The following is an 11,991-nucleotide window of genomic DNA, read 5'->3' on the forward strand; positions in this document are numbered from 1 at the left end:
CGGTAATTCTACAACATGCGACTAGAGGCAATCCTAGGGAGCTAGTTAGCGAGAAAGTCACAACGAGACTTAATACTTGACTTGGAGTAGGTCAAGGGGTATTTCGGGTATTAGATGGTTATTTGGGTTATTAGGTTATGAAAATAAATAATTTGAGATATATTTGAGGTTAGGAAGCTTAGGTGGGAATACTGGGGAATTTTACCATTTTGCCCTTGGGGACGTTTCCGGTACCCCGAGCCTCGAGATTAACCTAATTTCTTAAGGATAGACTAAGTAAACTTTAGAAAACAGTAGAACAAAAGTTAAACCAACCCTTCCCTCTCTCTCCCTTTCTCTCTCAAGGAAAACCACAGAAATTTTAGAAGAACTTGGCTAGAATTCAAAGAAATTGGAGCTGAGATTCAGGAGATTAGCTCAAGGATTAGCTAAGGATCCAATCAGGAATTAAGGTAAGTCATAAGATTTGTGCATGGTGGTTAAATTCTGTGTTTATGGCTGAGTTTTGAGGTGTTATGGTTTTTGACATTGAAGGACTGAATTGAAGCTTGGAACTTAGGAGTTAGCTCAGAAACATTTTAGAGAGTTGGTTCATCAGAGAAGGTAAGCTCCAATTCATGATTTAGTGTTTGAATTCTGAGTTTTTATAACTGGTTTTAGTGTTCTTGAGTGTGTGAGTTTCAGAAATTGAAAATGTGTTTTGATAAGTTTTTAGCTTAGGTTTCTGCTAGCTTGTGCTTCTGAAATCATGCAGGAATGTTTGTGATAATTCTGGTATATTATTGGGATGGTTTTGAGTGAGGTTTGAGAGTTAAAAATGGAGGTTTTTCTTGATTCGAAGGGGTCGGGCCGCGACATAGTCCTTGGTGAGCCGCAACCCTTTGAAGCTGATGAATGTTGGAGAGGGAGGGCGGGCCGCGGCATGGGGATTGTAAGGTTGCGGTCCGTGTCTTATTCTGGGCGTGGATGAGCCTCTGTTTGGGGCCATGCCGCAGCATAAGAGGCTTGAGCCGCGACCCTTAAGGGAATTTGGGTTTTTGGAATTTTGAGCATGGGAATTTAACCTAGGGTGCTTGGGATCGATTCTACTACCGTGTTTCGTGGAATTCGATGTTTCGGAGACTAGAACCTAATCTAGAAACCCTTTTACACTTATTAATGGTATCCCTTATCTTGGTTGTGACTAGGTATAAGCTAGGGGCTCGGGAATCGGATCGTGCTCAAGCGGCATCTCACGTAACCAGTACACTTAGAAACTAAAGGTAAGAAAACTGCACCCGATTGTGGATTGATAATGGGACTAAGGGCTCCCTATTTTGTATGCTTATTGAAGGATGGTATTATGCCATGTGAATAGTAAACAAACGGCCTAAGAGTGCCTGAGTTTACTTTGGCGCACAGGGCGCGGCTCAACCACTGGTAGTTGAGGATAGCTTATTATGCACTGAGCTTGGTTTAAGCGGACCTGAGTCAGTGGGGTACACAAAGGGTGCGACCTAAGGTGTCGACCCTGATTATCGTGTGATTTGATGGTTATTATTGTTTGGTGGAATTGTCATGCTGAATAGCTGAGTGTTGATTGGTTGAATCTACGTGCTATGTGATTAATGTGGTATGTTAAGTGTATGATCATGCTTAAAGGGTTATTCAATTGTTATCATTGTTTGCTATATAATGTTATGTTTTCTTGCTGGGCCTTGGCTCATGGGTGCTTCGTGGTGCAGGTAAAGGCAAGGGCAAGCTTGATCAGCCTTGATTCGGAGAGCTCTGAGAGCAGAATGTACATGATCAGCTGCTCAACCCCCACAGTTGAGGGGGAGACAGGAACAGGAGAACCATAAACGTTTGTTTTGCCCTTAGAGTGGCTAATGGTTATTTGTACTCTGGAAATTTTGTAAACTGACTTTTAAACGCTGTTTCTTTTGGGATCCCATATGTAAAAATGTTTGGTTATATATAATGTATCTTTTGAGACCAAAATCTTTTAACCCTAGCACATTAATGGTTTTAGTGACACGTTTTTAACTATAAGACTTGATTAGCAAGTCATGCACCTTTATAAGTACACATTGTAGCGGTCTTGGCTATCTAGGGCATTACACATAATCATAATCATGCACATTTACAGGGTTCAATGCCCAATCAAAACCATATTCAACATTCGGGCCAAGTCCTAATCATGTCTGGCACATAATGGGTACAGTTTTCTTACCTTAGGTCTGAGTATAATGTAAAATAAGAACAACCCTCGAGCACGATCCTGCTCCCGAGCCCCTAACAATAACCTAGTCACAACCAAGTATAGAATCCCATCAATAATGAGTAAACAGAGGCTTCCGGACCGAGTCCTAGCCTCCAGGACGTCGAATCCTACTAAACCAGGTAGTAGGATCGACCCCATGCCCTTAGGTTTGAGTTCCCACACCCAAAACCTCCCCAAGGCCAACTTTCCCCTTAAGCGTCGCGGCCCCACACCCTTGAGCCATGACCCACCTCCAGACAAAGGCCCCTGCCCCTTTCTGCCTGCACTTCGCGTCGCGACCCTAATGCTTAACAACAAAATTCCTCCTCTTCGTTAAGCTTGGGCCGAGGCACCCAAGAATAGGGCCCCGACCTGACCTAAAACCCAGCCATAAAACTCCATTTTTACCATTTCAAAACACCCCATAAACCTATCCAAACATATCCAAATCCAAAAAAAAAAGTTCCCAATCATCTCAATGACCCAAAACCATCAAAACCCAAGCTTCAAATAACTCAAAAACTCATCAAAACATAGAATCCAACCTCAAAACTTAAGAAACTTTAGGAAACGAAAACTCAGAAATTCAAAGCATAAATTACCTCTGATTATGTCGTTTCTCGCTAAATTCTCCGGCTAATAAGCTTCTAATCTTCCCTAGAATCGCTATGACTCGAGCCTTGCTTGAATCTAAGTCCTTAAACTGGAGTTTCCTTCGAAAATGAGACGAACGGTAAAAAGGAATAACAGGAGAGAGAAAAAAATTATTTTGAACGTAATCTGTTTTTGTCAGGTTACTTTGAGCTTAAGTAGCCTCAAGTAAATCCCAATGCTCAGGGTCCCAAAAACGCCCCCGAGGGTAAAATAGTCAAAATTCCCAAAATGTCATCATGATCTCATTAACTCCCAATATATCATCAAATAATCATTCCCATTACCCAATAACCTGGTGATGTGCTAAATACCCAATATACCCATTGACTCACACATAGTCAAATATTGATCCCGTTGTGACTTTCCCGTTACTTGCTCTCTAGGATTGCCTCGTGCTGAGTAACCCAAATATATCCACATAATAATGTGGTCCCACACATATATCACATATATGCCAAATATACCCATAACGGGTCAAATTACAAAAAATTCCCTTCTAATAAGAAACAGACTCACATGTTTAATTAATACACCTAAACATGCATATCAAGTCATATAATAATATAACTCACATAACCACATAATAACACGCAGATAAAACACATAAACATGTAATTTCCATAATTTTCCATCCTAGCCCCCTAATCAAGGCCCTAAGCCTTATTAGGTAATTTGGGACATTACCGTTTTGCTGCTCATACATTTGCTTCTGTTGGCGACCAGCATTTCTCCTATTATAACCGGAGTCCCCTTCGTTGTAATTATGGCTATCTCTGTACTGTGACCTGTGAGTATGCGACCTACTGTATGCATTGTCCCCCTCTCTTCTCTGTAGGTCATCTTGGTAAACAGGAGGAGGCATGGATTAGTCATAGGGTCCCTGGACATTGCTCTGTCATGCGGGATCCCGGACCGCAGAACCTAAGTCTGTCTGCCTCCTGCTTCCTAAGGGACCCTGTCCCCTGTCAGGAAGGTTTTGTTCGTCTGTTGCGAGACGTCTAGGGCTTCTGGGACGTTGTTCATCCCTATTCTGTCTGTGTTGTTGTTTACTACTTCGACCCACACGAGAGGGTTGACGATGATCGTTATTTCTAGCAGGATTCCTAGGCTGTCTTTCCTGTTGGGCAGCTGGATGTTGTTCCGGGTGTTGTGGACTTTTTGGGTCTTGTGGGTTTGGAGGACATTGGTGATGCTCTGATCATTGGTTTTGAGGAGGATGAGGATTTGGCGGTAGGTCTGGCTTGGATTTTTGTGCAGGTGGCAGTCCTCGAGCCAATTGAATGGTCGCCTCTAAATCCACCATCGCATCTTTTTGTCGACGATCCATGTCCGCCTGTCTTTCATTCAATTATCGACGCTGTTGATTGAGCTCCCTCTATTGCATCACCATCATTTCAATCACATTCTCTTGGTTAGCTCTTAGCCACTGTGTTAGATCCTGGTTTCCTTTAGTTCAGCTCTCAACAAAAGCACCAAAATGTTGACCTTTAATTTAGTCAACGACACGGAGTCACGAAAACGATATAAATAAGAGAATTTAATTCAAGAATGTAAACGACACTAGGATTTTATAGTGGTTCGACCCCAGTGATTGGTAATGACCTACGCCCACTTAGTGTTTTTATTAATGTAGAAGAACTCCAAAACCTGCGATCAACAAACAAGGGTTCACCGAGTTTCACAAGTCTTGAAGATAGATACAAATATTGTTTATAAAATTACTATTTCTCTCTGAATACAAATTATTATGTAAAAAATTAAATGAATCATATGAGTCCTATTTATAGGCTCATGGATGTAGATATGAGCCTATGGGTCGTCTATAACTGTTAGGACTAGTTTTGGTATGTTTTTATGGCGTGTTTTAAGATGCAATTTTAATCTTTTATTTGGTTTTGTGCGATATTATGCCGGTGTTTATTGTGTTTTCAGGATTAAGTGTGGTTATGAAGGAAATAGCTTGAAATTGGAGGAAAAGCGCTTAATTCTTGCAGAAACAGTGTTAAACGGGCTAAGGAATGGAAACTAGGTGAAACCATGGGTCAAATTTATGATTTGGTGAAAAGTTGGAATTAGAGCCGCAACTCTATGGTGTAGAACTGCAGCCCTAAGAGTTTCAGAGAAGAGAAAAAAAATCTGTCAGCATTAGAGCTGCAGCTCTATCAGACAGAGCTAAGGCTCTATTAAAATCTAAATTAGTGCTGCGGCGCTACAAGAAGTCAGAGATGAATTCCGGATGGCAAAGTGGATTAGAGCTGCGGCTCTATCATATGGAGCCGCGGCGCCAGTCCGTACGGAAGCCGAAGTTAGGGCATTTTTCAAGGGCAATTTTGTCCTTTCACACATAATTAATTAGGGATTATAAAAGATTTCTTAATGACATTTTTAAGAGGAGATTAACCCTAGGAGACGGCTAGAGGCACATTGTGGAGGATTGCAAGTGGAGTCGAAGAATTCGTCACAGTTTTCTTCTTTTCTACTTTGAATTTCTGTATTTTTTATGCTTTTTATTTCTTCTATGGTTATTATGAATTTGATCATGAACTAAACTATTTTTCTAGGGTGTTAATGGATTCTCCTGAACCTTTATTTTAAATTAATGCAAGTTTTATGATTTCAATTTTATCTTGTGATTTATTCAATTTGATTCTAATGCTTGTGAATGATTGATCACCATTGACATGAAATATATGATTTTGATTCGAAATCTGAGAAGTGAGAATTGAATATGCTGTAATTGAATAAACATAGATTTCATATTAGGACGAGAGTACATGTGTGGTTTGTGTAGTTTTAGGGTTGTTAATCTTAATGCCTATCTTATGTTTATTTATCACAGAGATGTAGAAAATTTGCATAAGATTGAGACTTATATATCCTAGTACGAATATAAGTTATAATTGTTGACCTGCTATCACATGAGAAAAATTGAATAATAAGATTTGTGTTAATGAGAATTAAAGAGGATGGTTGATGAAATTGATTGCCCTAGTTTTTAATCCATTGAATTTTCTTAACATTGTTTATTTTCAGTTCTTGAAATTAATTTTAGATTGTTGTTTTACAATTTTAGTTCATTCTTGTGACTCAATTATCGTTAGCCAAATAGAAATAGGAATTAAGTTTTGGTACTTAATATATAGTCCTCGTGGGAACGATCTCACTTACTCTTTATTACTTGTTACGATTACGTGCACTTGCGTATCGATTTTACACAACAGTAACTTGCGTTACAAGCATAATAAAATAATAATATGAAAACACTTACATTTGAATTAATAAATATCCCTAAAATATCTAACTTATAACCATTTCTGAGCATTTGTCTCGGTCCCACAAGCAAATCTGGTCGCATGTTTTTGTCTATCTTCTTTTCTACTGCTTAGTATATTCCTTGCGTCTATCGAGCAACTCAACTTCTTCTGATGCTCTGATTGTAGGTCGACCAATCCTTAATTAATAATTAGTCACGTGCTATTCACGTGCTTCTTTAACATGCCACATCATCATGTAAATATTTAGAGAAACATGTCTCTTCTTCTACTTGTTGGGCTTGGGAAATGTCTAACCCCTCATTTGACACATCTGCACTATAATACGATTCTGAATCATCCCAAGAACCATCATCATTATCTTCAAAGCAATTACCAACTGGATCATCATTCACATAGGGATCGTACTCAAATGTTTCAGGCACAACAGTGGGACCTCCATGTGGTATATCAAGCTGAACAATAGCCATCAGATTAGTAACTGGAACAAAAGTGCCCACCTCACTATTAAGATGCTTGTAACTGCTAGCTGCAGAAGATGGATCATTGTTATTCTTCTTAACTGGATCAATGTTGTTCACACTAGGAGAGTGATCTGATATGACATTCTTCTTAACTGGAGTCACACATAAGGTAATCCGTTCTTTTGATGCTATTCCTAAGAATACACAAACTTGACGATCATTCCTCATTTGAACCAATGAAAATGGTTGGTCGCCACATATGTACGTCATCTCAAGTTTCAGTCCATACACCTCTTTATCCACATGAAATTTCTCGTGTAGTATGTCAAGTAGTTGCAAGTAAGTGACATCATTCTCCATTGGTATCACTTCACATTCAGCATCCTTAAAATACCATTTCCTACCATCCGTTTCTCAAACGTCGTTGTAAGAAACAAATGCGTAAATAGTAGAACCTGAAATGAAAAAAATAACAAATACAATGAGCTGAAAAGCCGAAAAAAAATCCAACAAACATATGCATCGACATCACTCGATCAACCCATCGAGCATACAAAACATAATGAAAATGAAAATGTTGTCGAACCTGCATCGAGCAGGCATCAAGCACCCATCGAGCATACATGACAACATGAAAATGGACACTACCATCGTGCCTGCATCAAGCATGCATCGAACAACCATCGAGCATACATGAAACCATGAAAATGCACACTACCATCGAGCCTGCATCGAGCAACAATCGAGCATGCATGAAACCATGAGAATGGCCATTACCATCGAGCCTGCATCAAGCAGACATTGAGCAACTATCGAGCATGCATGAAACCGTGCAAAAGTTCACTACTATCGAGCTTGCATCGAGCAACTATCGAGCACAACACAAACCCAGAAAAATTGAAGAAAACACAGATCGACAAAAAAAAAATGAAAACACACTAAAAATTTGTGCAAATAATGCTCAGATCTGTTTGAAATGCCCCAAAAGTTTGAAGGAAACATTACTAATCCACGTATTTAAGAAAAAATTACTTACCCATAAATTTTTACTCAAAGAATGCTCAAAATTTATGTTGCTTTGGGTATTGTCTTTATCTCTACAAATACATGAAGTTAGGGAGGATTTTCGGTGGTGTCGCAAATGTCGTGGGTAGTGGTCTTGGTGGTGCCATAAGGTGAGGTGAGAGAGAGTGAACCAAGAAAGAGATATGGAAAAGATAAGAGAGAAGATGAAGTGGGTGGGAAAAATTATGACAGAGGTATTTTGGGTATTGTCAAAACAATTAACATTATTTTAAAATGATTAAAATGCCTAGCATTTTTTTAATTAGGACCCCTCAATAAGCATATAAACTCAAATTTCCCTAAGCATAAGCACACGCATCGAATTTAATAAGTCTTGAATCATTGTTTATGATTTATGAATAAACCACAACATGCTACATAAGAGGCGGATATAATGTCTCTTTAATTTCAATATCTAATGTACACATTATTAATACGATTTCATTCTTCAATTATATCAATAATATTATAAATTACTCAAAATTTAGAACCACGCTACATTCAAAGTCACTAAATATATATATAGGTAAAATGATTATATTAGCATCCCAAAATTTGATTAAAACACTTATTTTTATTGAAAATTAATGTATAATATTTATTTTTATCAATTTATGCTCACATCTTTCTAATTTTTTTTCCTTTTCATATTCTAAAAAAACTATATATAATTTATACAAAAAAATATATAAAAATTTGTCAAAAAAAAAAAATTATACATTATTTAAAAAATTATAAAAAAACAAGATAAAATAAAATTATTGAAATTAACATAAAAGAATGTTAAAAAATATTGAGAAAAAGTGTTAAAACTAATTTTAAATTTTAATTTTTTTAATTAATGAGGTGCCTATATATTTTTGGGGTGCAAATATAATGCACATTTAATTAATTTTTAAAATATATTTTAATTTTTATATCAAGCAAATTAGTTAGTTATTGACATGCGTGCACTGTGATGTGAGTATTGTTAAACGACACTTTAAGTTGCCTAATACCATTCGATGTGACTTACTATTATTAGTGCAAATTAATATTGAGTCTCATATATATATATTTTTGTAAAATAACAAGCTCTACTTATATTAATAGTGCAACAAAACATAAAAGTAACTTTTGAGGTCAATTTTTTTTATTAAATGTTATGTGCATCCCATTTTATATATTGAGCATTGTTACAAGGTACCCCAATACTCAAATGATGTGGCATATTGCTATTAAATTAAAATATATGTGATTTGTTTATAATATTAGGCATCATTAATAATCTTTAGCAATCTTCGAAGTGGCCTACACAATGAGTGTATTTAAGTAGCATGTCTCGTATATTTCAATTTAAAACTAATTTAAATTTAGATATGTTAGATCCGACATTCAATTGCAGCATTCAACATCTTATGCTATTTAGCATTTCTCTTAAATACTAGTCTTTATCACTAAAAGCGTTCATTTCGGAGGTTTTTTTTATTTGATCAATTCGGAAGTTTAAAATGAAAGAAACTTGCTATTTATTTTCAACAGTAATAACAACAATTGAGATATAGATTTGTAAACAATGCAATATGTAGTCTTAAAAGTCGTATCTCAACAATACAACAACACCATAATGTATGAAAAGCTTTTTTTTTCCCTTAACTTCTCACTCCTTCAACACTACCATAATTAATGACACGTTTCAGCTTTGAGAAAAAGACTAGTACATTATCAGTGTTTCAATGTCCACCACCTCCACCGCTACCTGAGCCGCTACCAGATCCTTGGCCACTACCAGCTCCAACTCCAATTCCAATCCCAATCCCAATTCCAATTCCTCCTCCATGGCCACCCCCTCTTCCTCCTCCACCACCAAAACCACCACCGTGGCCTGATCCTCCTCCAATTCCTCCGCCACCACCGGCACCACCACCACCACCTCCTCCAATACCTCCTCCGGCTCCACCTCCTACACCACCACCGGCTCCAAATCCTCCACCATGACCAGAACCACCCCCGGCTCCACCCCCACCTCCACCTCCACCACCTCCTCCGCCTCCACCACCAACACCTCCTCCGGCACCAGCACCTACTCCTCCTCCAGCTCCAAAACCTCCTCCATGGCCTGAACCACCACCAACTCCTCCTCCTCCTCCACCACCAAAGCCACCACCTCCCCCAACACCACCTCCAGCACCACCGCCTACACCTCCTCCAGCTCCAAATCCTCCACCGTGTCCCGAACCACCTCCAACACCACCACCACCTCCACCTCCGGCACCCCCACCACCACCCCCACCAAGACCACCTCCAGCACCACCCCCTACACCGCCTCCAGCTCCAAATCCTCCACCATGGCCCGAACCACCTCCGACACCACCGCCTCCTCCACCTCCAGCACCTCCACCTCCACCTCCACCAAGACCCCCTCCGGCACCTCCACCTCCACCTCCACCAAGACCCCCTCCGGCACCACCCCCTACACCTCCACCATGGCCCGAACCACCTCCAATACCTCCACCACCTCCACCGCCAAGACCTCCACCACCTCCAAGTCCTCCTCCGCCTCCACGGCCACCTCCAAATCCTCCCCCACCACCAAGTCCTCCTCCTCTTCCACCACCGAAACGAGGACCACGAGGACCACACGGTCCTCGTCGGCCCCATTGACAATCATCTCGGAATCTAGCTTTGTCGAGCTTGTCATCCGCAAGAGTATATGAACTTAAATGGAGAGCAATGAAGAGCACTAGAAGGCTCAACGATACCCATTTCGAAGTCCCCATCTCGATCGGTGATGGGATACTTAGGATAATTCTAAGCTTCCTTGTTTGAGCTTGTTAATGTTGTAGCTCTCGACTCAAAAGGGTCATCTTTATATAGGCACAATTAATCCATACAATAAGCCATGCTAGCTAGTTGCACTACTACCAGGATACTGCCCTACTAAACAGCTTTAATGGTTACTTCTTCATGCAACGCGTTGGGGCCGTTGGGGCATTATTGGTCGAACATTAAATGATATAAGTCGAAGTCAAAGTTGATCTGGATGATTAATACATACTAGGCAATATGCATGATTTTTTTTTTACTTTCAAACAATATATATAGATGTAGTCATCTGTACACACTTACTAGTATTGATCTTTATATATTTCCTTGTTGAGTAATAACATGATCATCACATGCATGCAGTCATGATCGTTCAAATATATCATCTATTAAAAAGTTTTACTTTTACACACATATAAAGTTCGTTAATTAACTCTCGAATAAAAGTTTTCAAACTTCAATGATAAAAATATAGGTTCAAATTCATATATATATATATATAGTTGTTAACTACTGATCGTGATTCTTCATATATTATGATCATAATGTGAAGTTGAGTAGCTTAATTTGGATTTTGGTTATACTACGTAGTTTCTTAAATAGTTGCTAGTTAGTATTATATATGATATACCTAGTAATTTGTATATTGGATAATTTTTTTGTAATTCAAATATGTGTATATATGTTAAATACTTAATAATTGTATGAAATTTAATTTTAAAACATGGTAATTAACTCTCACTTATCTCATCTTTCCATTTTGTATTTATTGGTTAGGTTATAACATATTTTAATCAACTCAATATAAAAATCGAGTTATAAAAATCCAACTCTACTTCGTCCATATTATTTTTTTATTTTATAAATTTGTGTGATAGTTTGTTTTCCATCAAGTGATTGAAATTCTTTTTCTTCATCAAATTTAACAAAAGACATTGCGAGATACATTAGAAACTAAAAATAGTTGATGCATGTATATTAGTGTCACTATGATCTTTTCTATTCTTACTTCATTTCTATTATTAATATCCTTTAAAATATTATTGTAATTTATATATATATGTTATCATGTAGCCATGTAAATATCTCTTCTATATAATAAGTGTGTAGATAACGAAAATTCTTTGTTTTAACCGTTTTTTTATTTTTTTCCATTAACTTTAACATAATATTCTTATATTTAACGGTATATTGTAAACATGACTTGAACTTAAATAAATTTAATTAAAAGAATAATTAAACAAATTAAAATGTGATATTTTTGAGATATTTTACAATGATAATTATTTAAAAATAATAAAACCATGTATTTTATAACTTAAATAAAATTTAATTAAACTTAAACTTAATATTATATTAAACATATAATATATAATATTTTGTCGTTGTCGAATTCAAAAAACAAACATAAACTTAAAAAAAAAAAAATTTAAGATATTTTATGATAATTTAAATAATTAAATCATATTTATTTAGAAATAATAAAGAC

General features: G+C 37.5%; 1 protein-coding gene across 2 annotated transcripts; it reads right to left on the reverse strand.

Moving 5' to 3' along the window:
• Positions 1-9,181: 9,181 nt before the first annotated feature.
• LOC133817560 (glycine-rich cell wall structural protein 1-like) lies at positions 9,182-10,618 on the reverse strand. Of its 2 annotated transcripts, none has more exons than XM_062250109.1 (2): positions 10,114-10,618; positions 9,182-10,071 (listed from the first exon to the last, which is right to left on the reverse strand). In XM_062250109.1, exons 1-2 carry the CDS (start codon positions 10,454-10,456, stop codon positions 9,410-9,412), a joined length of 1,005 nt encoding a protein of 334 aa, XP_062106093.1. In that variant the 5' UTR covers positions 10,457-10,618; the 3' UTR covers positions 9,182-9,409. The 2 variants fall into 2 exon arrangements, with proteins under 2 accessions (XP_062106093.1, XP_062106094.1); XM_062250110.1 differs by having other exon boundaries at positions 9,182-10,038; positions 10,195-10,616.
• Positions 10,619-11,991: the final 1,373 nt, after the last annotated feature.

This window comes from Humulus lupulus, chromosome 2 (assembly GCF_963169125.1).
Source record: "Humulus lupulus chromosome 2, drHumLupu1.1, whole genome shotgun sequence".
Taxonomy (NCBI): Eukaryota; Viridiplantae; Streptophyta; class Magnoliopsida; order Rosales; family Cannabaceae; genus Humulus; species Humulus lupulus.